Source organism: Melospiza georgiana, chromosome 16 (assembly GCF_028018845.1).
Source record: "Melospiza georgiana isolate bMelGeo1 chromosome 16, bMelGeo1.pri, whole genome shotgun sequence".
NCBI lineage: Eukaryota > Metazoa > Chordata > Aves > Passeriformes > Passerellidae > Melospiza > Melospiza georgiana.
Window position 1 is genome coordinate 763,963 of NC_080445.1, and position 27,923 is coordinate 791,885.

The 27,923-nt window shown below is 43.4% G+C and overlaps 1 protein-coding gene across 2 annotated transcripts; it reads right to left on the reverse strand.

Moving 5' to 3' along the window:
• Positions 1-262: 262 nt before the first annotated feature.
• RBBP6 (RB binding protein 6, ubiquitin ligase) lies at positions 263-27,889 on the reverse strand. Of its 2 annotated transcripts, XM_058035722.1 has the most exons (18): positions 27,679-27,889; positions 22,526-22,625; positions 20,666-20,704; positions 19,991-20,027; positions 15,398-15,442; positions 12,931-13,019; positions 12,716-12,812; positions 12,041-12,180; positions 11,012-11,184; positions 10,056-10,159; positions 9,257-9,609; positions 8,338-8,431; positions 8,171-8,249; positions 8,037-8,082; positions 6,551-6,913; positions 6,103-6,204; positions 2,961-4,706; positions 263-2,266 (listed from the first exon to the last, which is right to left on the reverse strand). In XM_058035722.1, the coding sequence occupies exons 1-18, from the start codon at positions 27,842-27,844 to the stop codon at positions 682-684; spliced, it is 5,358 nt and encodes a 1,785-aa protein (XP_057891705.1). In that variant the 5' UTR covers positions 27,845-27,889; the 3' UTR covers positions 263-681. The 2 variants fall into 2 exon arrangements, with proteins under 2 accessions (XP_057891705.1, XP_057891706.1); XM_058035723.1 differs by lacking the exon at positions 20,666-20,704.
• Positions 27,890-27,923: the final 34 nt, after the last annotated feature.

Sequence of the window (27,923 nt, forward strand, 5' to 3'; positions counted from 1 at the left end):
CCCCCTGTAAGTTGTTTTTCCCACACAATAGTTCCCACCGACCTTTTTCTCTGGCACTACTGTTAGAATCCTGGAATGGTTTGGGTTGAGGGACCATAAAGCCCACCCAGTCCCACCTCTCTGCCACAGGCAGGGACAACTTCCATTACACCAGGCTGCTCCAGGCCAGGATCAACCTGGCCTTGAACACTTCCAGGAATGGGAAGGCTTGGGATGCTCCCTGCTCATGTGCAACTCCCACTGGAAATCTCACATTGGGTCATTTATTGAAAACTTTTTTTATTGTAATCAAAAAGTGACATAACAGGGCTGTAATGTATTCTGCATTTTATCCGCTGGTATTTGGTAACTGGTACCAGCTGCTTCTGCCAGGCAATTAAAAAAAACCCGAATGTGAAAATCTTCACAGTACAGTAAACTCCACCCAAAATAATTAACGGTGGTTAAAAAGAAGATGCCCCAGCAAAACCTTTCATGTTACATGGTCACAACTCACAATTCTGTACAAAATGTTCACTTTTATAAAGCTCTGATGTAAAAATCAAATAATCAAGCAGCAATATTTTAAGTGCAGCACAGGGTCTTTCATGTCATTATTTACAACGCTTGAAGTCGTTTACATTTTAACAAAGATCATACAGATGACTTAGTAATTAAGTCATTTTTTCACTATCTGTCGGTTTATGTCGTGACAGATTTCACTTTTTGGTCGTCTTTCTCTTTATCTTTGCTCTTCTTCGATTTTTTCTTCTTGTGTTTGTGTTTTTGGCTCTTTTCCAATTCTGTTTCATTTCCCATGTGTTTCTTATGCTTCTTATGTTTCTTGTGCTTCTTGTGCTTCTTCTTCTCTTTCTTCTTTTTCTTTTTCTTGCTGTCCTGACTCTCCCCTGAGCTGGCACTGCTGCTGTGGCTGCGTGTCTGGCTCTCGGAGGGGCTGTGGCTGCGGCTGCGGCTGACGCTGGGGCTGCTCTGGCTCTGGCTCCTGCCCACCTCTGGCTGCTCAGCGGGAGCCGGGGCCACTGCCTCCTCTTTCGCTTTATCCGCAGCCTTTTCCTTCGCCTCTTTGGGCGTTTTCCCCGCAGCCTCCTCGTCCTTTGCAGACACGTTGCTCTCGCTGTCGCTCTCGTTGTAGTCTGGCACGAAAGCGGCCTCGTCAGTCTCGCGGGTGAGGTCGGACGAGAGGCGCGCGGCGCTGCTCACCGGTGGCTTGGGCTTCACCGCGCCTTTATCGCTCTGAGCCGCCACGTTCTCCTTCTCCACTTTAACTTCTGGCGAGTCCTGTTTCACCGGTGGCTTATTCCCACCTGGCTCTTTCTCCTTATTGCTCTTGACTTCTGGGACATGCTTCTCTTTTTCCTTCTCCTTCTCCTTGCCCGGGTTTTTGTCCGGGGGTTTGTGTTCCTCAGCGGGGCGCTTGGGCTCGTGCACGGCTTTGTGCTCGGCGGGCTTGCGCTCCCGCGGGGGGCTGTAGCTGCTCCGCTTGGCCTCCGCAGGGCCCTTCTTGGGTGGCTCCGCACGCTCCTCTCTCGGTTTGCTCTTCTGCACTGCTGTGGAGTCTCTGATCCGGGATGGGGAGTCTTTCCTCCGTCCTGATTCACTCTTCTCATCTCTGCGCTTGGAACTCGAATGCTCCCTGCTGCCATCATGGTCAGACTTCTTGTCCCGGTTGGGAGTGAAGTCCTTCGCAGCGGAGCTACGGCCACTGTCATGCTTCTCTGAAGATCTGCCATCTTTAGAAGACTGAGATACAGTTTTTCCATTTCCTTGTTCAACTGTGCGTTCTGAGTGCTCTTTTTCTGGCTGAACACTGCTCTTCCTCTTCTCAGAACTGTCCTTGTCTGACAAAGAATGATCCCGGTCTTTGGTTTTACCTTTTTCACTTGACAAGGAACTTTTTGAACTCTTGGCATCATGTTGGGTGCTCTCATAACTTGTCTCTTTTGCAGCCTTCTGTATTTTCTCCAGAGGCTCTGTCTCCTTTTCAGCGTGTTTGAGGGGGTTTGGTGCCTTTGCACTCACAGGTTTGATAACACTGGTTGGTTTTCCTACAGTTGGGGGCACCTGGGTGGTGGATTTGATGTCTTCTTCTTCAGACTCAAAGTCATCTTTATCCCACTTGGACTGAGGGACCTGGATCATGATAATGACATCCTCAGCAGGGGCTGTTATGTCGTTGTTATACTCCTCCAGGGTCTTAATGACAGTTCGTTTGGTGTCTGGCTTCTCCTCAGGCTTCCTGACAGGGCTTCCCCCGGTGGAACTCGTGCTGGGAGGAAAAACATGGACATTAGTAATGGGATGCACACACAGCCAGCTCCGGGAACATTTTATAAACTGGCTTGTGTTTCAATTCTAAATTCTCAGCATTTTCCTTAAGGATGTTCAATTAAGGGAATAGACAAGAGAAAGGCTGAGTCCACTGGCTGAGATTATGAGCAATCAATTAATTTAGTATCTTGCTACTATACATTTAATTAAGAAAGACACAAGATTATCAGATTGGGGACTGTCTGATCTGGTAATTCCTTCATGTCCTATTTCTCCCAATGGCAGATAAATTAGATATCCATTCTTCTTTCAACATGAAAGCAATCAATTATGGAGAGGTACAGACAGGCAAAGTTTTATCCTTATGCCCCAGTTCTTCCTTAGAAAAATGGACATTTAAAATACTTTTTAGATTACCAAGACACTATCTTAAGTCTTCAACTAATGTCTTAAATGCTTTGAGTTTGCATCACCAGCAAATGAACCCTACACCAGCTTCCTGTGCAGTACAAACTGCTCGTTTTCCTTAACAACAGCTGAGTTTCACCCATGTACAGTCTCATAAGGAAGATCATGGATTATTCCCTTGTTTAGCACAAATTTAGCTGTTCCTTTCCTTAAGCCCCATACACAACTGGAGGAGGGGAGGAGGAAAGAAAGAAAAGGAAAAGAACAAGAACTGCCTGGGGTACCTGGTGTAATCCACAAGAGTTGAGCTACCGCCGTCAGCTGCTGTCACTTTCCTCCTTGTTTTTCCCTTTGTCTTTTCCGCTTTAACTTTGCTGCTGCTGGGCTCAGGTTTCTCCGCAGCTTCTTTTCCAGATGGCACGTTTTCTCCACTCACAATCTTTTTTCCAGTTTCTCGGTTAAGTTTAATCTTTTTGGATGGGTTGTTAAGAAAAGCAGCTTTATCCTTTTCTGGGGTCCGCTCTCCTTTCTCCCCCTCGGGCTCAGCCTTCCCCTTGGGTGATGTTTTCAATTCTGCACTTTCAGGTTTATAGGCCTTTGCAGAAGTGGCCTCATGTTCTTTATCGGCCTTTTCCTCTGCTTTTCTTTTCCTTTTCTCAAGTTTGGCATCAGAAAGTTTGCTTTTCTCAGCAGGTTTCTTTGACTTCTCCTCCTTGCTGGAGGGCTTCTCTGCCTTGGCTTCTTTAGGGTGTTCTTTCTTTGCCTTCTCCTCCTTGGCTGGTCTGGCTTCTGGGTGGTCCTTTGTCACTTTGGGATGAGCCTTCCGTGGTGTACCAAGAGTCTTCTCATCTTTCTGAGAGGAAGAGGCTTTAACACTGTCTGGTTTTGGCAGCTCTTCTTTGACTTTTTTCACAGGAGGTTCCGTTCGAGGAGATTTTTCGCGATCGGGGTCCACCTTTTCCTGGGAAGCTTTAGCTGGCTTTGCTACGCTGTCTTTCTTTGGAGCAGCTGCCACTTCTACTTTCCGCTTTGTTTTCTCAACCTTTGCTTTTGGCTTATCCTTCTCTTTTTTCTCCTTTTCAGACACTGGTTTGAAAGCAATGGAATCCGCTTCCATGGGCTCATCCCTTACAGGGGTGGCATCATCCCTGCTTGGCAGCATGAATAGAGAGTCTGTTTTAGCATCTTCTGCTGGAACTGGCTCTCTTGGTTTTCTTGCCCCTTCTAACAGCTCAACGTTGGGAAATCCTTCATTCTCATCCCCTTTTCTTCTCTTCCGGTGTTTTTTATGTTTATTGCCTTTTCCATCTCCCAGTGGATTTTCCACCTCCTTCTCTTTTGATTTTGTAGGATCTTTGATGCCATGGCTCTCTCTCCCAGGCTTTTCTGGGTAGTTTCCAGCTACATTACGATTCCTGTGGCTCTGCCCAGCAGGATACTCCTCCCTCCGTCCCCGAGCATACGGTGAATTCTCTCGTCTGGTCCCAGGTGGGCCAAACCGTTCTGGAGAGAAGTTCTCTCTGCTCACTGGAGGCCGTGGCTGAGCGCCCACAGCATAGCCCTTGTAAAACTTCTCGTACCACTCTCTGTAGTTCCTCTCCCACTCTCTGTACCTCTCCTTCTCAAAGGGGTCTCTGAAGTCCACCGAGCGGCCGTAGTAGGCCTTCATGTCGTACGGGGGCACCTCTCGGTAGCGGTTGAAGTACTCGCGCTCGGCCTCGCCCTGCGGGACCGTCCGTTTGGTGGGGGACTGGCCCCGGAACACTGGAGACCTGGAGCGGGAGTGGTAGCGCCGGTACGGGGGCGAGCGGGAGCGCGAGCGGTGGTAGCCGTGCGAGCGCGAGCGGGAGCGGTAGTTCCGACTCTTCCCTTTGCCTCGTCTCTGATAGGGCGGCGACCGCGAGTAGGAGCGGGAGTGGGAGCGGCTGAAGGAGCGCGAGTAGGAGCGGGAGCGCGATGAACCTGAGCGTGACTTGGAGTAGGTGTATGAGCTTCTAGAGTAAGATGAAGCACTATAGGGAGACTTGGACCTTAAAAAAACACAACAAAAAAAACCAGATGAAGTTAATTCCAAACAGTCTTTCTCTTCAAATCTTTTCCTCCCACATTTATTTTTTCTTTCCTCTCCACATGCTTATGTCAAAGCTTCTTTCAGCTGCTGACATAAAGCTACTGCGAATTGAAGAACTCGATAACACGTAAAAGTTTCTGCTCACAAGACAGAACAGCTGCTGCTTTGTTAGTGTCAGAACACACAGAAGGGTCAGTCTACTTCCACTCACTCTATCACATGAGCTACCAGAGCTACGGACAGATTTCAGGCGGTTACACTGGCCTCTACTGGTATGGGAACACGCACATTTGTCACTACTCGGCAACCACATGCAGTGCAAATAATTTTTGTTGCAGTAAGATGAAAAAAGAGCAAATCTGAGTGGCTACAGTGCAGAATCACACCCAGAAAACACCACATAGCCTGAAGACAGCAAAGCCCAATGTTAAAACACCAGCTCGGTCTATTAACTGCACCCTTTTTTGGGAGTTTGGACAGGATGCACAATCCCAATACCGCAAAGGACCTACAGACAGGCCTGTGGAATCCACACTGCCAGGCAGGTGTCCCAAAAACATCCTGCACATCCCTCCAGCAATAACCAAGGCAAGTGACTGCATTGCAAGAAAAATCCCATCTAAAAGCTTCTACCCTCAGTCTCTAGTCACATGCCCCAGTGCCATGACTCTGGGAAAGCTCCTGACAGCACTGCTAACAACTACTCCTGCCCAAGGGATTTCTGGGGACAGAAAACAGCAGCTACCCTCAGGTTTTCTTCTACTGTTTTTTAATGAATCATTTCACATGATTCATATGTTCATTAGCATCATTCCTCCTCTCCAAGTCCCTCACCATTTTCAGATTTCCTTACAAATAAGTCTCAGCTTTTAATTCCCAATAAAAATTTAACAATGTCACCCAACAAGTGAAAGCCCCCAGTCTGCAGTCTAGGTTCAAACATCTCATGTACCAACATGAGATGGACAAAAGCAGAAATGAGGATGATTTCTCTCACCTATCTCCTCCAAACTGCTTGGACTGCTCAGTTACAATCAGAATAGCGAGACGCTGAAAATGCAGCCCTTACAGCTATTCTGCTCCTGGCCTCCTCAGGACTGTCAGGCAGTGAAGGATACCACTGCAGAGATACCTTACCAAGACAGATGCTTAGCGCTCCTCAGTGCCTGCTGCCCAATGCTAATTCAGTCACCTGCAATCTCTGCCACACTGGAGCCAATAACTTGCATATGACACTCCTGTCACTGCTCATCCCTCAATCATCCAATCAATCTAACGACAGGGAGGTGGAGTGGAACTCCTCCTGATTCCTCTAGACAATCTGCTTCTCCATTACGGACATGTAAAGCAGTTACCTGGAAAACGAACGCCTACGCTCCTTTTGAATCTTTTTATATTCCATCAATTCCTTAGCAAAATCATTTGTAAACTCATCAAGTTTGGACTTTTTCTTTTCCCTGTTAAAATAAGTTTGACCTTTATTACAATTATAGTTTGACCTTTATTACAAAAGACATCAAGAAACAAAACATGGCCAATATGAGAAAATGTTTACTGCATGCAATGCAAAAGGTGAACATCCTATTTAAGCAAAAACAGTTCCTACAAGTTTTAGGAAAAGTTCTAGAATTACATTTGTCTTGGTTTAGCTTTGCATATTTACCATCTGCGATGAAAAAGTATATTGGAAGAAACGCTATGTCACTTTTGCTAGGTCAGATGCACTTTAGCGTAACCGCAGTCCAATACGCTCCCCCGATACAGACATGAAAACAAGGCAACGTTAGTGAGCCAAATACTTACTCCTCTTTAAGCCTCCGTTGCTCTCTGTAAAACTCCTCCCTAGAGAGAGGAGGTGCTTGTGTCGTTGGGATGGTGTTTGAATGAGCCGCTGGCACTGCTGTTGGGACCCAAGCTGATGACATGTTTGCAGGAGCTGGGGGATATCCGGGAGGGGGGACAGTGTACCCAGCGGATGGAGGCTGCCCAGGTGGAAACTGAGGAGGAAACTGTGGTGGTGGTACCCCCGGAGGAAGAGGAAGAGCATGGGGTGGTGGAGGATACAAGGGAGGTGGAGGCACAGGCACAAAGACTGGTGCTGATGCTGGCAGTGATGGGGCCTGAGTCCTTTGGGCACGGTCACTGTGCGGGCGTCCTCGATTTGAACTTTAAAGAAACCCAAAAACACGTGTCACTGTTTGTCACAGCCTGCCCTGAGCGTACAGAGGAAAGCGAAGCGGCAGCACGGCGGGAGCACTCCTGGTTCTCACTGGTCTCCGGCTTTCTGTTCACTCGAGACTAAACTCAGTCCTGGAGCCTCGTACTTGCCTTGCACATCTTCGCCCCAGCAGCTCCCTCAGCCTTCTCTCCTTACACTCAGCTTTGGGACTGCGGGCGAGGCTGCCATGAGACCCCCATCTCCCACGAGCCAAGCACCCACTGCTCCTCTGCCCCTGCTGGACACACCTTGAGCTCTGCACTCCCGGGCTTCCGAGCACTGCGCAGGAATTAACTCACCTCTCACAACTCTCCTAACCTCTCCTACATTTGCTTCCTGAGCTCCTGCCTCGCGATGCATTGGCCTGTTCTTGTCCCTGAATTGTTTTTTTCTTGTTTACTGGATTTGAGATTTTAGATAATCTGGGGGACAGATGCTGGATTTTGTTTTGATATATCTTTCAGACTTTATAAAAACAATGACCCTTACAGCCTGGCTGTAACAAATCTCTAACGAATGAAGGACTAATTTGACGCTGCGATAACAGATAAACAGGCTCCTCTCTCTAATGAGAAAAAGGAGCTTGGCACTTTGAGATGACTAAACTGCAGAGATACAAAACTGTCATAAAAATAACAGCCTCTAATTTTTCAATAATTTGCTCAATCAGTATCAACTAAGTTGTTAAAGAAAGAACGTTGGAGGGTGATTTCTACTGGGAAATCAATTTCTTCAGCCCTATTCAGTCAGCAATCAAAAGGGTGCTTTTCCATTTGATCTTTTAATTACATTTAATTTTTATATGTAATTTAGGCTTCCCAAAAAGTGTTCATTAGTCAGAATCTTCTCTTCAATTATGTACTGGAGTTTTATTTTTCAATAATCTTACTGTAAGCACAGGTCCCCTTTGTTAAAGTTAATTTAAATGAAGCCACTTGAAAATTAATTACCACTTGAATTCTCCACAACTATTATTTCATTATAAATCAGCTGTTGTCTAAGCGATGTGTTACAGATTAATTTACAACTGGTTACAACTAGTAATACATTCAATTTCTGTTGAATACTTACAGCTCCCAGCCTGGCCTGCGAAGTGCACCAGCTCTCATTGGATGACCTTTTGCAGCAGGGACAGGAAAAAAAAATCCCAGTAAGTTTATCTGAAGACAACTTTTTGGACAAAATTCTAAGTTCCAGTTTCTTACCAGTTGTAGGTATTGATTGTCCTTGAGGGCCCAGAAGACTTGGTATCGCTGGCTGTCTCAGTACAGGAACCTGATAGCCCTTGGGAATAAATGCAAACGGTCACAAAACAAGCTCTACTAGAACATAAGAATTATTGTATGTGATTATGTGATGAAATAAAATCTACCTTCTCTTCCAACAAACTGCTGATTGACAAAGGGGAAGATTTGGAAAGCTCAGCAGCAGTCATCAGAGCAGGAGGCAAAACAGCATCGGCATCACTACAAAAACAAAACATTTTTATTATCGAAATACTGCTTTGAATTGAAATATAATAAATATTTTTAAATATAAAGTCCAAGGTAAGAAAAGGCTGATTTCACTAAATAAAAAAACATATTTTAAAATAATCTTCACCAGATTTACACCTGTGAAGTTGGCAGGCTCCAGAGGAAGCACTGCTGAGGAGTCTGTTTGGATGTTGGCATTTAGTGAAGAAGCTCTCTGGAAAAATATTTGATTAAGCAGCACTTGAAAGGATGAAAATCCATATAACCTGTGCACTGAACCTCAGCTTTGGAAGATACAAGAACTGAAATTCCATTAGAAAATGTTTCTGTGCTCCTCTGAATCGTGATCCTTGTACTGATGGCACAGCTGAGCCTGGCAGCCCTCTGCACACACTGGTTCTGTGCATCCAAGGCAGCAGGATTAAAGGATGTAACCCTAAACACTCGTAACAGATTTTTACATGAAAATATTATTTCCTCAGTAATAAAGAGAAAATAATGAGACACTAAGGTCTAATGCAAATAAATGGGTACTCTATGAATGGCTGGCCACTTCAAATCAAAACCAGTCCCTTCTTCAGGACAAACTTGACCTGAATGACTGGTAGGGGAACCTAACAAAAATACTGCCAAGAAAATTCCTGCATGTTCTGCTTACTGAATTGTCCTCATTCCAAGCAAAAACAGAACCACAAGTTCCACAGTGACCTTCAGCTTTCATTAATGATACACTTTGCTAGCTGCAAAGTTCAAGAAAAATCTAACCTGAGCATTTTGATTTCTTTTACATTGCTGTTGATCTCCAGATCTCCTTACCGAAAAGGTCCATCTGGCTTTTCCCCACGGAGAGAGAGGGACACTGCCGGAGGGAGATCGGAGACAACCACAGAAGACGGATTGACCGGCAGCCCAGCTGCCATGGACGGCCCGGGGCCCAGGGAGGAGAGGGCGGAGCGGGAGGCCAGCGAGGCCAGCGGGATCATGAGCGGGTCCTGCTGCCGGGCCATGGCCGGCCGCATCAGCGGCTGCAGGGTGCGCGTGATCGTCTGCCGCATCAGCGGCGGCGGCGGTGGCGGCGGGGGTGGCGGCAGCTGCTGCTGCTGCTGCTGCTGCTGAATCTTACGCAGCCTTTTTGTGTAACCGGTTTCATTCTTGAAGTTGTTGACAGCCTAGAGGTAGGGAAACATGTTTGAGAAGGTAATAAACTTCAGTAGAAATATGAATATGAACAAAAGCATTTCTACAGGAAAATCACTGTGTGTTCCTGTAAGTGCTATTAATCCTAAACCAACTAACAAACAGCTATGAACACACCCTATGGAACTCTGGTATCAGTGACTGGTACCTCAGAGTCTCTGCATTAAAAGTACTTTGCTGTTAACACCCAATTTGAAAGTGAGGACATCCCATTAAAGACGTGTGTATCCTGAATTTGCCAGATTGTCTCTAATAAGCAGTAGGCTTCTGTAAAAACAGATCATGTATTTGAAAAGTAAACTTAGTTTTGTTGAGTTCAGCCTTGCTTAAGGAGATCTAAATTAATATTTTCACCCACTTCAACTCTTTACAAATAGATTTTTCTAACAAAGAGTTCAGGCTAAAGTCACAACATTACCTGGCGCAGAAACTTGTTGGCGATTAAAGCATCAGGAGAAACATCTGTCTGATGGCAGGTAGGGCAGGTGTGTTCCTCGGACTCCAGCAGTGCTGTTCTAATACCTGGGAATAATTAGAATATTTAAGTAGTTTATAGCCAAACTAAGTAAACTTTTTCGTTCTCATTAATTACAAAAACAAGCATATGATTAATGGGGAAATATGGTCTTAAACTGCAAGCATGGAGCTGTTCATGTTCTATAGTGGGAAAAACTGGCAGAGGAACAGGTTGCCCAGAGAAGATGTAGCATCCCTGGAAGTGTTCAAGACTAGTTTGGATGGGACTTGGAGCAAGCTGGGCTAGTGGAAGGCCAACTCAAACCACTCTGAAATTCTACAACAATTTCTAGCATACAGCAGAGGGTCAATATTTCATTGCGGTAATAAGTAAAGATGCAGAGCAGACTGGCATGTGACAGCTCAACTGGTCTTTTTTCCACTCTAGTACAGCAAAAAGTCATTCCATGTTAATGAACAAAACACATTTCAAAAAATCATGAGGTTTGATTTCTGAAGGTTTTAACCAGCTCTAGGGAAGCATGTGGACGAAATGCCTCAACATCAGTTCTTTGTAGTCCGCACTAAGTGCCCAAAGCTGGATACATAATTCTGTGTGAGGGAAAGGGCTGTGGACAAAATAAATGCATTCTATATCTAATACTGTAACCACCTGCACTAATATGCACTTCCCTCATCCTCTTCCCTCTGCAGGTATAGAGGATTTAACTAGAAACCTAAGGAAGGAAAAAAGCTTTCTACCTTTTTTTCACCATCTACACAAGAAGAGTCTTTCCCTGCTCATGACACACTGAAGTATTCAACAGAACTAACACAGCAATTTCCTTATCTCCTATTTCTGCTCTCAGAAAATCAAATTTGATGTCTGAAATTAACAAATTTGGCAGTAACACTTACATTCATCACAGTAACTGTTTCCACAGCAGGGAATAACAACCGCATCCGTCATTATATCCTTACAAATGAGACACAACAGCTCATCTGGAATAGGATCATCTTCTTCTGAGGAGGAGGATGGCTCCTCAGGTAGGAAGGGAGGCTTCTCCTTCTTTCCTATAGCATAAGCTTCCCTGGAAGTAGAGTGGGGAAAGCAAAAGAAAGAAGTTAAAGGGAAAACTCTTCCAAGCTTTGAATTTTATAAAAAAAAGACAATATGTGGTATTCTTCTCCCTCTCCACTGGCCTTCCTAAATACAGCTGTTTAGTTTGAGCTACTTTTCTATAGCCCTAACATAAGAAGAAGGAGGGAGGAATTCTCCTGCAGAGACATCCAGTTCAGTGGATCAGCTAAGAAATCAGTTCAGACTAGAAAAACATTTGACAGCTTATATCAGGTGACATGAATCTCCTTTGCCAGAGGCTAAATGTAAATTGGAGGCTCAGGATAAAGCTGGTATCCCAGTAATGACATTTTCCAAGTGAAAGAAGTCTGTGTTACAGCTTCCAAAAAAGGACATCCAGGTGAGAAAACCAGAAGGGCTACCAAGAGTATTTTAGAACAGCCACTGTGCTCAGCACACACAAGTGTTTTCCTAGTTTATAGCAAGACGAAAAATTAAGCCTGCTTCGCATCTGAGGGAGGGAGTCACAGTCCAACAGCTGCTTTATTACGTTTTACATGAAACCTTTGAAAGACAAACTAGAATCAAAAGGAGTTCCCAGAGAGAATAACCCCAATTACAAATGCTGCTGGAATGTTCTGCAGAAATAGTCTCAGCACACCCCATGTTTAACCAGCTTCCGGGGGTGTGAGGACCCCCCTCTTTGTTGTTAGGCAGCAGCATGGACTTTAAAGCTGAAATCCAGTGCCAATGCTTCCTCCCCACATGTCCAGGTGCTGGCCAACGTGGCTGCACTGCCACTCGTGCATCTCTGCCTGGTTTCTCCCATTCCCCTTTGGGATCAGTCCAACCAATTCCATACTTACGCATCTATGGTTGGAATTGCATATTTCCCAGTGTTGGTCAGCATGGCACCCTTTGTGTTGGGGTCCTTCACCTCCATCATAAAACTTCTTGGAATTCCTGTGCTTTTTTTAATTCTGGGAACAGACTCGAAATTTTTGTCCTGTTAAGAAAGGCAGACGTATTTCAAGAACCACACTGAAAATGAGATTTCAGTGACTATTTTAAGCACAAAAACCTTTAACCCTCTCCTCTTACCTAGTGTAAGGGACTAAAATACTCTTTTCCCTAAATGAATGCAGCCAGGGTGTTCCAGAGGTTGGAACAATGTTTTGAACTCATTGACATTCTTTGGCTTAACTACAGATTCCTGAAGGGTGAAATCCCTCAAACTGGCTCCTCCTCCAAAGGGCAATTCAGAGGGAGCTGGACTCAGGGCTTGGAGAAACTTGTTTTGAGATATTTCTAGCATAGGGATTCACAGAAAAGATCTATGGGAATATTTAGTGCCTCTGACCTAACGAAAAGAAAATTTTACAATTCCAGGTTTTTCTTAAATCCAAAGGGTTTTGCAACACTGCCATGTAACCTCTGTACTTCACACCAAAATACACAATTCTTACTGTATTCACGTTTGTCATGTAAGTCTCCAGATAAAAATTAAAAACTGAGCACCCCCCAAGGCCCCCAAGTCTTACCCCATTTGTTGGACAGTTCTTTATGTAGTGCCCAGGTTTGCCACAGCGAAAACAGGTGTAGGAGGGTGGAGGCGGCCCCACGGGTTTCTTCATGTAACTGCAAGTTTTTGGGGACAAAAGGAAAAGAGATTAATGTGTCTCTCTTATTTAAACAAACCAGCTCTACAATTTTTACATCAACTGCAAAGAACGAGTTCCATGTTAGCAACACTTACTTGACTGGATCATATTCATGGCCAGACTGTGTCATCATAGCTTTTATTTTATCCTCCTCGGAAGCATTGGCTTCAGCCAGATTGGCAGTCTGTGCAACAGGTAATTATTTGACACACACATTAGAAACACATTTAAGCCCACACAGCCCAAGACAACACCACTCATCCAATCCTGTAAAGAGCAGCACTACACTAACTGAGCTTGCATGAGAGCAGCTGCTTATACCAAACAGATTTGTGCTGAAGATGGTCTGGGGAGTCCTTATGCCATGACATGATGTTTATGTGCCTGAGAACCTACTAGAAAAGAGCACTCTTGGGCACTCAAACCTTAGGCTCTGTTTGTACCTTACAGCAAGACTTGTGTAACCAATCCAATTTCCTTCAGATGACTGAAGCTACGTGTAGATAAACAACAATATCCAGTATTTTTAATGCTGATTTTTAAGCTCCAGACTATATTCAGGAGAAGCTCTCCACTGGACAAGGAATTAAGATGGATACAAGCAGCATTATTTACATTTTGTAGTATTAAAAGGACACAGAACTGCAGAGGTGGGGCAGTTAGGTTTGTTTGCTGAAACTCAGCTTCAGACATACAAATATTAAAAGAACTAAAGGATTTTGCAAACTCTCAGCAAGGAAAAATTCTTTACAGCAGAGATTTGCCCAGCAGGAGCTGCAGGGAGTGCAAACTGCATGTTCCCCCTCCTAACTTCTTCCTGTGACTTAACTAGAGTGAAGACTATCTTAGTTTTTTTCCAGTTGACTATGTCCTTTTAACACACAAATTTTAATATAAACCTTCTGTACAACTAGACCTTCAAATTACTGAAGTCAGCTGATTTTTAAGTCATATTTGTTCAAATATTTTTATTACACACTAGTCCAGATACAAGCAGGGTCTAAGGGAGTGACTGCAAATGACTTGGGCCTTCAAGCACCTATCACTCAGCTCAAGCACTCATGGTTTGGTTTTGTATGCATTCATTCACAAAAGCAACCAACTAGTTTCAACATTTTATTAAATGGTTGTTTCATATACACAGTTTCTCCACAGTAACAGAATCCGGATCGCCAACTATGAAATCATTTCCATTAACAGTTACAGAAAGCTTTACAGATAATACTTGACTAATTTGTTTGAACCCAAACGGTTTACAAAACACATCCAAAAGCCACAAAACATTAGTAGGAATAGACCAAAATTCAAATATGGCATTTCATACATAGTAATAATCACCAGAGAACTGTTAACACATTGCCTCCGTGCTGAGCCGGGCTGCACTAGAGCCATTAGAGGGAGTAACAGTGCTGAGCCACTTGGTGTCATCTTCCTGCCATTTCTGAACTACTTCAATATCCTCAAAAGCTTAAATGTGTACCCCCACCCCTTGGACAGCTTTGCACACTTTAGAGTAAAACTTCACATGGTTACAGACCCGAGCACACATTTAGGGACAGCACTAATGGGAACCAATTCCTTGGGTGGCTACCTTCCAAACTAGAGATATTTATATATAATGGGGGTTTTTTTGGCCAAATGTATACAATTTAATTTCTGTAGCGAAGAGGGGAAAAGTTACCAAGTTACCAGTGGGAAGAGATTTCTTTTTATTAGAAATGAACTCCAGCCTTTATCTTGCTGACAAAGAACTAGCTGCTCTGCCTCAGGCCCTGCCTACTCTACTGGCTGTAGCTTTAGGGACTGGTGGTTGAGCACTCGGCTGTCCACACAGTGCAGTCACTAGTGCTTTCCCAGACAAATTACACATTGGTGAGCAAAAATGCAAGCAGTTCCCGAGCAAAACATGGCATTACAACAGTTTCAAAAGGTCACAGCTGCTCAGATGCCACACGTACACATTGGTATATTCCTATAAACAATGAGGTACATTTACACAATTTACACAGTCTGCGTTCAAACAAATTAGATCGGGTTGTCCACTGTATAGATCCCACAATTTATGGAATTGTGCAGCATTCAGAGAATGGGTCTGTAACTATGACTAGGGATTCAAAAATAGCCATGCAATTGTCCATGGTACAGAACCGCTTCTCTTGTGGTGGTCACACCCCCCTGGAATGTCCGTAACTTACAGCCAATTAAATTCTTCTGTACAAACTGGGTTAGTTTCCAACGCAAAATTAATGAAACGTATGAAAAACGGTAAAACAGCTTCTGAAGAGCTTCTTCTTTGTGTCTTGAGGATGAGTAATACTGCAACATTATGCTGAGGCTGATAAGGTACTCCCCTTCTATCTTCCCAAACTGGGAACTACTCTTTACAGGATAGTATCAAAATATACACACATTTTAAAGTTAAAATAAATACTTTAAGTTAATAAAAATTAAAGGGGGCTTTCAATTACAACAGTTATTCACCAATAGGTCACAGTATCAATTTAAAAATAGGAAGCAAACACTTTTGAAGTATTTGACAAGAATATATATATATATATATACCTTAGTAAGCTGGGCCAGAGAAATAGATGCAGAAGAGTCATCAATCTGTTCACAAAAAATTAAACACATATTCAAGTTCTACAGTCAAAACACAACAACAGTTAACCTCTACTATAATCTGAATGCCTGCACTACATCCCCCTGAGTGTCACCCAAAGGAAATCCCAACCCAGTGTAATTTGTATTTATTCAAAACAAAGTCCAAACCTATGATGGCTTAAGAGTATCTATGTGCTTATGAGAAGAAATTAAAATAACCAACCCCACTGGAGATCTACTTATTGCTCAGAATATCTCAGAGAGGGATCTCTTTCAAAATAGTAATGGGAAGTTGTGAATTTTCAGCTAAAAAGGATTTTAAAAAATATTTAAGTTTAGTTGAGGAAGAAGTATCACTCCAGGTAACATAGTATTAGTGTAGTTTTCAAATGAATGAGTGAATGTCTCATCATTTCTATATGCACACAGCGATGATTTTGTGAACCCAGAGCTGTCCTGTCAGAATGAAGGCCATCCCCAGCAGCCCCAAAACACACTCTGCCCCTCCTGTCAGTACCCAAATAAACCCAAATACAAGCCAATCTAGAACAGCAGCCACAACCTGTCACTTCTGGAGAAAAGCCAACTGCTTAAATAATTTAAATAAAGGTGTTTGTAATGACAGAGTAGACTATAAAAATTTAAAAACTGATTTCTTGTATGTTACTAGACCATAGGCCCTACCACCCAAATCAATGAGAATTTAGATGATTCCTTGCAATCAGACCAAACCTGATCTTTAATAGCAGCCCAATACTAAATGAACAAAGGAAATTGCAAAGCATACTCCTGATGAAAAAGACATGGATTCAGAGCACAAGCCTGGAATTTTTGTCTCCATTTTTCTCCTCCCAGTTGCCTATGGAACAGCTCTCAGGAATGACATCCTCAGGCTAGAAGCCAGACAACTAGTGCTGAAAAGCAGTTTTGCCAAAGTAAAAAGGTTAACTCGATCTAGTTCCTTCTGCAGTACATTGAATTTTATCATGCCACTAGCAGCACTTGAGCTAACACAACAGTACCAGAAAGATACCTGAATCACTGCTTACTACATCTAACCTGCTCAAAAACATAGAATAAAAGTTCACAATGTGAACTGAACAGCTCTCCAAGAAGTCACTAAACAGGTCAGCAAAGAGATTAAAACCTTTCCTTAAAAAAGGTCTTGTCCTTTGCTACCTAATGTAGTAGAGAATTCGAGGGAACAGTTTTAGTAGACTGGGAAAAGGTATTTCCATGCACAAGATGATTCCTCACACCACTAAGTTGTTCCTGTTCTGTGTTTTCAGGAAAGTACACACAGTATCCCTGCATTACTGACTAAAGAGCTCTTGATGCTTTGAGACTAAAGTCTTCTTCCTTTGAAGAGGAACACAGAGATCTAGACAAAAAGACCTTCATTCCACTGCAAGTTGTACCACAAGATTCATCTCTCCTTCCTTCCAGAATGCTTTGTACCTAGTTCTGTTCAAAAGGAGGTCTGCACAAGCATTTTGAAGCTTCATCCTCCATATGCCACTCTTTTACACATGAAAAAGCAGACCAGCATTCTCTCAGGGCAAGCACAGCTATAATTTTGTGTTTTTTCAGAAACAAACAAGAAATTAGGAAAGCTTTAGCATTAAATGGTCTAGTACTGACCAGGAACTGAAACACAAACAGTTAATAAACTATTAATTCTTTTTTCAGGAAGCTGCTATTATACAGCCTGCAGGCAACAGTCTAATTTCTTAAAGGAGGTGATATTGAACAGTTACCAGAAGGAGCAAACAGACAGTTAATGTACTCATCAGCGCATTTGCCCATGGCCATCCTTCAACCATCCTATATTTTCTCCAATTTTTTTCCTTTTAGATTTCTACTGAACTATTTCCTGGCAGTCCCTCAAAACGGTCAAGTAGAAACAACATCTCTATGAATTTGCAGGCAACCCTAAGATAACACTTCTGCAGACAATACTGCAGAAGTATTGTTAAAAAACCAAAAGACAACCCAGAAAAAGTAACCCCCAAACCCTAAACTCAACAGCTGATGTTTTAACTCGCATGTCATACAGCAGACTAAACAGAAACTAACAGCAAGCCAAGTGGGCAAGAGGACAGAAAAGAGGAGGAAGAGGCTGATCTCACTGCTGGAGTGCTACACTGACATGCCAGGGCTTTCCCCAGAGCTAAGCCTGGCTACACACAAGGTGAGCCAGGGAGGCTCCAGGTGTGCCCCTGGTGCTGACCCCACGAGCACAGCTCAGCCCTTCCGCAGCCTCTCCCAGGCTCCACGCCCTGGTATGGCTGGCCAAGGCTGGGATGGCAGCTGGTACGGCACTATGACAATGAAAAAGTACTCAAAAGAAGAAGCTTTTGTGCATCCATTAAAAAAAGAAAACTGATTTTAACTTTGCAGCTTTACTCTCCATCAATAACTGACAAGATTCCTAGTGATTTACTCCAACTGCATAAGACCCAGCTTCTGCTCTGAAATACATGCAGAAATATTTGTGTTAAAAAAAAAAAAAAAAAGGCAAACAATCCCCCCGCACCAAGACCTGAATTAACTTTAAGAATAAACTCTTTGTGTTCCTAGCCCCAGAAGCTGCTGAGGCTGCAGGGCTTTTCCAGTGAGAGAGGGCCTGTACAGAGGGATTCAAGGCTTCCACCCTCCCAGACCAGGGACAGTCAGAGCACACCAGGGAATGGCTTAGCTTTTCCTTTCCTGCTGTTAGTTCTCACTCACACTGTTTTCCCTCCCACTCTGGGATTTCTCCTTTTTTCTTTTTGACACATCTACGTTAGCTTATGGTAAGATGTAATACAGACATGCCAGGGAACACACGAGGCTAAAAGAATGTTAACTTTATTTATGAACATGTGGTTTGTGTTTATACACATGCTAGTAAACAAAAAGAAAAAGAACTGTTTTCAAGAAATAAAAACCCTTCTGAATTAGATCAAATACTATAAACGTGGTTTACATAAATGCATTACATTAACTGCTAGGGTCACTGGGCCAGTGCAACTAACTCCAACTCACAATGAGAGGCATTCATCTCCAAAAGGAATTGCAATCAATCAGCAACAGAATTATGGATGTTACATTTAGTGGTTTTAGACCTACACACAGTAAGTTTGCAATTTGAAGTTGATTGTTTCCATGGGAACCAGAGGCTGCATTCTTCCCAGAACACAGCCCCAGAGTTCAGGAATTTCTAGATTAAGTTATCCTAATAGCTGATCAAGTGATCAGATCCAATGATCCAGGGTTAGTGTAATGCCTCACACCAGTCTAGTGAAGGAGAAGCAGTTATACTTAAAATAAAGATAAAAAATAAACCCCACCAAATAGTACTTTGATACTCTAAGGACTATTGGAAAAACACAGTTGCACACAGTACTGACCCAAGTGGCACATTAAGATCTAGCCCATCACCAGGCACGGGTTTCCATGTGGGATTATCCGTTAGCAGCAGTACAAGTGTTTGCAAACCTGAAGGAAAATGCTGCCCCTTTTTCAAATGTGAATTCCAAGTGGTGGTATACTAAAGAAAGGCTTAACCTTTGGGAATTACAGCAGCAGCCAGCCCTGGAGTCACCCAGATCCAAAAATGTGCTGCAGGCAGAAGTTAAGAAAAGTGACAGGGATTTCACTCCCAAATGCCCCAGGCTCTAACTTGGTGCCAAAATTTGTGTTACATATTGTCATTTGCAGACAAACTGCTGAACTAAACTGCTTTATCAGATAAAGGGGAAAGAATCAAATGCAGAACTTTAGAATACCACTCTGTGTAGCAGCGATATTGAAATTCACGTCAGGCTATTAAAGACATTTCTGTACTCAGGAGGGCCCAAACAATATCACTTCAATTACACAGTTTCAGGAACAAATACCCAAATATTTAAGGACATAAGAAGGAATCATTTATCTGCACAGAACTGTCCTGAAAACATCTGGGATATGCTGGGTTTGGTATTTGTTTGAACCCTCAAGTCAAAAGTAAGGAACAGCACCAAGTTTCACAATAATGATTTCTCAGTGGTTTTTGATAACATTTTCAAAAACCATTAGGCAAAAAAAAGGTATTTAAAAACAAAAGCTAAGTGATACAATGTGAAAATGGCAAAAAATACACTCCAAACAGTTTTTATTGCAAGAAACAAAAAGCACACAACAACCTATACAAACATACATATCACTAGCTATAGACAGACAGATGTAGAACATGGCACCATGTTCAGTGTGCAAACCTTGAGCCTACAGGATCTGGAAACGATCATACATTATCTGTACAACACAGAGTCATACAGGAGAGATTCTGGCATATTCAATATGAAATACAATGCATTACTAGGCACAAATACCAATATTCACATTAGAACTCTGCAAATGATGGCATTACCCAGTTTTTACTATGCTGAATCAAATACAAAGTATTTACAACATACACTAGGTTTTACGGGAAAATATATTAAGTTAACGTTTGGCAAATTAATAAAAGGCTGCATTGTTTAGAACTAAGTGCAGTGTGTAGGAAAAAAAGTGTGAGATTGTGTTTTTACATACTGCTTTTGATGTCCCACTCACTGGCTCACTTCGACTTCTAGAAGAAGAAATAAAGGTGATGAGAATTTGAAACAAATCATTTGTACCCAACACAAAGATTCCAGAACCTGAACATCACATTATGCTCCAATACTCTAGCGAACATAGACATTTATTTGTAACATAAACTGTTCTCTCTTGGTACATTTGGTGCAACTAAAAAACACCCCAAAATCACATTTCTACATTGTCACAAATTACTCAAGACTTACAGATCTAGAACACAACAGTGCAAGAGGAAGTCATGAGACATTTTGTCTCTGCTCTCCAAGTATCAAATCCATGTGAAGTCTGTACTAGAGTTCTGTGTTCTCAAATAATCAATCACCAAAGCGTGGGGCAGCTTTGGCCAACATGTACATCCCTGGAAAGGCACACAGGTACCAGGTACAGGGCTTCAGTTTCAGTGAAGAACAGTGATAATCTACAAGTGCAAGTTTGCTCAAGTGAAAAACAGTCATGTGACAAAGGGGCAACATAACAGTGTCAGCAGCACTGAACAGTGCTAGAACAGTGTTGCTTTGTGGAAGCCCAAGCACTGTGTTCAGAGATCTATTATATTTAGCCATCAAAGTGCCAAAATATTAAACATGTTACATATGCTATATTGACTAAAAGTAGTAGTAGAAATGTCACCTGAAAGTAGTTTCTAGGATTTTGTGCGATTTAGGAGTCCTGTGACAAAAAAAAAGGTCTTAATTGCCAGAATTTGCTATAAGATAATCTTGAATACTTTACAATATTTTAGGAAATACGTTTTACATTTGAAAACTTGCTGAGATTCCACATACTCGGTGGTGTGGACCTGCATGCTCCTCATCATGAACCACTCATGCAGCCACTGAGAGAGCTAACAAACAATCCAAGCATCATCCCAAGAGTCCCATGAGCAGAAGCAATGCAAGGCTGCTGGGGAATTTACATGCCAATGGAGAGGCTCAGCTTCCTGCCACTGCTGAACACCCCCAGGCTCCCAATTATACCTCCTGAGGGTGAGCAGGTGAGGAAATACTTTGGATTACCACACAATAGTTGCTCCAGCTATTTACTGCAAGGTGAGTAGTGCCTTTCTGAAGGCCTCTCACCATCCCAGCAGACATTCCCCATCCCCAAACATTAACCACCCTGCCAGTGGTTTCTGCAGTGTTTCCAGCTGGGGAACAGAAGGCTCATCTGCCTGGTTAATTTCCAACTCTACCACAGCAGTGCTGTTCTTTGCTGATCCCCCACACCAGTAGTGACAGAATCTTTGCTGCCAGCTTTGATTCTCTGGAGGGCTTTACAGCACCAGGCAAGGTGCACTGGCAGGACAGCACTCAGTGAAACGAGCCCCAAAGCAAGGCTGTGTTTACAGGCACAAAGCTGGGGGGCAGAATCCTGAGGGAGAGCTGGGAAGCACTGCACCAACTCCTGCAGTAACATGCCCCAAGGTTACATGCAGAGCCACATCCATTCGGGGATTTTGCTTGCCAATGGTTCATGGGTACCAGGATGCTGCTGTATTGTTTGTTCAAGACACACTGTAACTCCTTAGGGTACTTTCCTGAGAACCAACATTAGAAAGACATGGCAAAACCACAAGCTAATAATATCTCCTGCAGGTGGTGAAGAGGCATGGCTTTAAGGATCTGGACTGTATGAAAACATCAATGCAGCCATAATCCTGGAGTCAGGATTGCATTTGAGTCTCTGTGATTTCAATCAATACTGAGGACAGAGAATCAGGTGTAAACCTCAGAAATACAGAACTAAAATATGGAGCACAGATCCCAGCTCGGGTACAGACGGACTCAGAAAGGTACCCAGTACATTTGGTAATGTGCTGAACTACTTCTGAGATTTGACTCTGGACAGGATTAACTGTTTATTTCATGGTACTTGCACAAAAGCCAGTACCCTTTAGGGTATGGTTCTTTATCTCTTGCCTCAAACAGATACTGTGTGTTTAGGAAACACACAGGAGTCACTTAGGAATGAAACTCCTTGTTTGCATGGCTTACCAGCTGGCAACCCTTGGTCTTTCCTCTATGACTACTATATAACCCCCCCATGTCTGAGGCAGAAAAATACCTGTCACATCCTGCCCCACCTCCCCCAAATGCAGGTGACAGTCCAACACCCAGAATCAAACTCTTTTGAGCCATGAACGAATGCTAAGTTCATGAATGTATACCTGCCTTTGTTAAAAAGGCAGACACATATTATAAGCAATCTCCCCATGTAGAGGAAACAGGAATTTCAGTAAATTTGAATCTCAGAAAAATAAACTCCAAACCAAGCTCAATAGAATCATCTTCAAAGTTACCACTGCTGGTGTTCTGAACACCAAAATCTAAGTCTCCTTTGGGACAGACACTTTGAAAGCTACCCCATGACTACAAACACCAGCAGCAGTTTTAACAAGCAAGTTACAAGCCCAGTGCCTCTGCAAGTGCTGTCAATAACAAGGTGGGCACACTGACCCCTCCCAAACAAGAGAATGTTTGCAGTACTTACATAACGTATGTTTTGCTGGTAGCTTTAACTCCTCCAATGGGGATTCTCCTCACAATCACCGATGAGTTCTTGGGAATCAGAGCACTATCATCGGTGTATTCTGGAAACAACATCAATACAGAAAAAAACATTAGTCAATTTATAAGAATGTATTTAATAGGTAATTACAGAGCCCTTTCGAGAATCCCGTTACAGATCTAAAAGCAAAATTTTATACATAACATCAAGCTTTCATCCTCTCAACACACCAGCAGCACTTGTCAAGGAATCTTCAGGTTTGATTATCAAGCACAAGCAGCAAAATAATTTTCAGTTTTTAAAGTTAGTTTGAATGCTAGGAGCAAAATGGTTTCAAATTGCACTAAAGTAGAGTCTGATAATTCATGAGGTTTTTCCCTGATCTGTTTTAAGCTGTTTTTGCTTCTGTTTGGCTATGAAACCAATAGATCTCTGGAGGAAAACAAACCAAAGCTGAACCTCACCTGCATAAAACAGATTGTAAAGTCTGTGAATACTTGTCCTGAACAAACCAGGCATCAGCTAAAGCAGGGAAACTCTGCAGCACTGCTTTCAGCTTGTTAAGTACCCCTGACTCCCCTCTGCTGCCCTGCTCAGGCCTGACAGAACAGCAGAGGCACCAGCTCTGTGCTTGGAGCTGCACCGTCCCCAAGCAGGCTGGGCAGCTGCTCAGGGCCTGACAGAGAAATGCAACTGAAACCGACAGCACTGGAGTCTGGAGCACGAAAACTTGGGGGTTTCTGAGCTGCTTTCACAAGCAGGACACAAGTGGCTCAAACTAAAGTGGTACCTCTTCCCTTAAGTTCACGATCTAGTCTGAATTAACCAGAGGGACACAAGTTCTTTCCACTCACTCTCTGTAGAGAAAGAGAGACTCAAACAAAATGACTTCTGAAGTCTTGAAAAGCCTTTGGAAAACAGCATGTGCCTGGAGCCATCCCTGCTCTGCCTGGGCCTGTACTGTGCTGGTTGTCTGAAAAGAAGAAAAGCCCCCTGACCTTTTACATAAGGCCCAAAGAAAAATCCAATTCTCAGACACTTTGAATAAACTTAAAATGCAAAGCCCTCTTCATAAGAATGGTTTTTATACAGAAATTACACAGGCTGTATATGACTAAATATTGTAAAGCACCATGAGAAGTCCTTCCCTGTGATGTGCCTGCAGTGTTAGTTATTCCAATCCCTTACCTCTGCAGACTGAATCAAAGCACTGGTCTGAAACCTAGTACTGTTATATATCTAGTCAAGCTTTGTCAGGATGAGTTTGCTCAGTGATCACACACAAAATACGAGTATCTCACAATTTATGCTCAATTTTTCAGTATATTATTCCTACAGGCAGGAACCTCCCTTAGACCAAAACATACCTAGCAGAAGACATCACTTCAACCATGAAATTAAAGTTTTACTTCTATTTCCAGCTAACAGAACATTTCTTCAGAAAAGTGAGAAATCATTTAGCTGAAACTAATTTCTGATTGTCCCCCCAGGGAACCGAACAGTGAGACTCCTCTGGACTGCAGAGCAGTTTAAAACTGTGGGTGAAAGGACTAGCAGTGACAGAAACAGCAGCTCTTACAGAAGCCACATCCTGACACAAGCCCTGGAGCTCTGCTCCTCACACAGCCACCTGTCAAAGAGGCCACAGCGGGACTTTCTGATGGAGAAGGAGCTCAAGCAGCGCTGAGGCTGAGACAAACACCTGGAAGACGGTGCCAGCTGCAGTTCTGGAAGCCCAGAGCAGCTGTTTCTGCTCGTGCCTGCCCCTGTCTCTCCATGACTCCACACCTCAAGGTGAGCAGTGAGGCCAACTCCACACAGCTACTGCTCACATGTGTCCAAGCAGAGCTCCAACAGAAACGCTCCAAGCTGGAGGCAGCAGCATTGTTCACTCCCATTCCCATATAGTTCAAACTTGTTTTACCACCAGTGATGGCCAGGAAGTGGCTACTGGAATTTCTCAATCTGAGCTGTGATTGTAAGTACCCAACTAACACAAAATGACTGTAAAAACAAAGAAAAATCTGGATATTAAAGCTTAGAGCAGAAGAGACACAACAGTCTAAAACTTGCTGTTTATCCTACAAGAAAATAGTAGCTTGAAAGAGTCCAGATTAAGTATTTCAAGGCATGAATGGAGGCAAACTAGTTAGTCAGCTGACTGCTGCCTCACACTGACACAGAAATCTGACATCAACTACGGCATCAGTGTCCACAGCCTTCTTACAGCTAGGTGCAAAGAGCTCAGATTTGCTGGCAAGTTTACGCTGCTTCATACTGAATGAGCAATTTAAAACCCCCGCTTTTAAATTTATCTATTATAAGAATTTCTGCTAGTTTTAATAACTTGTGTTTATGTATGCTATAAACAAATTACTGACAAAAGTTCCCATGTTATTTTCTGGCCTGCTTTCATTCACGGTTTATCTGCCAGCATTGCCCAAACAGCTCTGAGCACTCTGAGAGGTTTTTCACTCAGGTGGAGTACAGAACTCACCAGGAGTCCTGGGAATGCAAGCCAAGGTGTGCCAGGGCAGGGAAAAGCCTTGCTAAGCAGCTGCTGGGGGAAGGATGTGCAGGTAAGAGCTGCAATGCCTGCCAACATGCCAGGCAGCCCCACCAGAACACAGGGAATTCCCTGGAACACATTTTCTCCCTAGACAGGATTTAACTCTGTTCTCATCACCATCACTTGCTCACTTTGGGACAAGCCACTGCTGTAGCTGGCTACGAAGGCACCCTTGAAACTTGCAGAGTAACAGACAGGGCCACTCATGCTGGATTTTCTGCTTTCCCCAGAACAGGAATCCCTGATCTGGAACAAGCTGGCTCAGGAGGTCACACAGCCCAGGGAATCTCCACAGCACTGTTTGCACAGCTCTGGCCCCACGAGAGCCCCTGCCCTGCTCTGAAGGGATGAGTCCCTCAAATCCACCCAACTCCCAATCATTAATCGCATTACACCACCTGCCCTGCTTTAGGGCCCTCTGGGCTCTGCTGTGGTGTCAGCCTGGGGCTGAACTGCTGGGGCGCTACTCTGCCCCAAAACCATTCAGCCGTCCCACGCCAGCTCAGAGCCAACTTTGGGGTTTATTTTCTTGGTATTTTGCCCTGTAAGTACGGCACATTTTCCTAGTGTTCTGTTTCAGAATGTCACAGCACAGGAAAGAGCACTCAAGAGACCTCAGTTGTGGAGCTCACAGCTCTTCCACAATATTCTAGGAACACCTGTCATAGAAGACAAGTAAAATAATCCAGATCCAATGAAATGGAGGCAAGTTTAAAAGCACCAATCTCAAGCACAGGCTTTAGAGAACATGCCTTGATAGCAGGTATGGAATAGGAACCCCCTACATAAAACAGGTCCCACCCATCCATTTTGCATTCCCAGAATCTTACACAGTCCATCAGATCCTTTTTTCCCACTGATATTTAAAATCCTGTGTACTTTTGGCCTATATTAGCAGTTCTCCTATTACTAGCTTTCCATTAGGAAAACTAACAGCTCCAGAACTGTAAAAGCTTCCAGGATCTTGGACCAGTCACGGCTCACTTTGTTCTTTCCAAAGATCATTTTAACATTTACTCAGGACTCCTGAATAGACAAAGTTAAAAAACCCAATACTTATGTCCACACGTAAGAATTCCTAACATCCCACTTAGGTAGAATATCCCGGTCTCGTTGTTATTTTAATTTCTGCAGGTTAATTTAAGCATTTACATCTGATTAATAAAAACTGAGATTCACAATTATGCATATGAACCAAAGATTTGACAGACACAGAATTTGGAAATACATTCTCTAGCTATGCTCTGCAAACCACAGAGAGATTTTTGCCTTTTCACATGGAAAACACCCTTAGGAAAGCTTCAATAAGCATGTGTATCACTAATATAGAATTTAAAATTATGTATTTTACATAGTTATATATTTAAAATTTTATACTCATTTTTTACAGGTTAAAGTGCAACACAACCTGCCTAGCAGACTCAGGACCATCCTTTTTTAACTTCACCTTGAGGCAACAGCAGCTTCTAGTGAGGCAAAGCCCTTTCCTTCCCTGGACTCTGGTTACATGTGAAAACAAAGTAACTCCCTGGTCAATCTGGTACCATGGATGCTGCAGTAATACCTCATGAGGGGATATTTACCTGCATCTTTTTTCTCTTACAACTTTCAAAGGAAAAAACTGCTGAGACACAGAACCACAGGGTGGGGAAAGAAAAAGGTTTAACGTTGCAGGAATGAAAATACAATTCTTTTTGTTTCTGAAAAGTCACACTCCGAAGTCTTTAATCACATTCAAACTTATCAGGATGGCAGATTACCTAATCGAAGCATCATAGTAACACAAACCCATATTAACACCACAGAATCAAGCACTATTTATTAAGATTTAAGAGAATTTATGACTTCCCAAAAAACATATATTCACTGTAAACATGTATTTCTTACATACATTCACTGTAAATGTTCCGCCATAAAACTTCAGGACTGCCCTGATACAGCAAGCACTAAGTGCCAGGAAGAAAAAAAAAATCTAAACAACATTAGACAAGAATGATGAAATGATGCTCAGCAGTACCCAAACTACGGCGTCTTTTGTTTGGAAAACTTACATTAACACGAATTCCCCAGAGTAATTTTACTACACAGAACGCTGATTGTGAGAGAGGCTTTAAGGGTCTGCAGAAATTGTAACTCAGTGATACACTCGATACAAATTGTTGCTTGCAAGCAATTACTGCAAGGGGCACTTGTCTTCAATGAAAGGCGGGTAAAAAAAAGCAGCAAAGCACTTTCCAATGAAGAGGGCAAAGAGAAATTGACGATAAAGTTCAGTCATCAAACACACTTTTCTTCCCTCATTGAAATTAGCCATGCGCTATACTCCTTGTGATAACCTTCACATTTCTCTGCCAGATTTCAAAGAAAGCAGGCAGGTTTGTTATGGTCACACATCCTGCCCCCCACCGCCCCCATTTTACCCACAACTCCAGGAAACCCAAACTTTTGCAGCACCTCCGCACGCAGAACTGCTCGGACGGTGCTGTGAGAGCAGCAGCTACAAAGGAACAGCTCCGAGCCCACAGCAGCCACCGCTCCATCACCGCTGCCCCCAAACCCCACGCACCTTCTTTGGTCTGCGCGTTGGTGATCTGCAGGTCGCAGTCGGCCGCCTTCAGCTTCTCCCGGCCCATGATCTGGCGCTTGAGGTCGCTCAGGGAGATGTGCAGCCCGTCGAAGGTGACCGTGTCATAGTTGAGCTTGGAGGAGAACTTGTAGTGCACGCACGACATGGCGGGGCGCGGGCGGCGCCCGCTCTGGCGCGGCGGGGCCGCGGGGGTCGGGCAGGGCCCGCGGGGGTCGGGCAGGGCC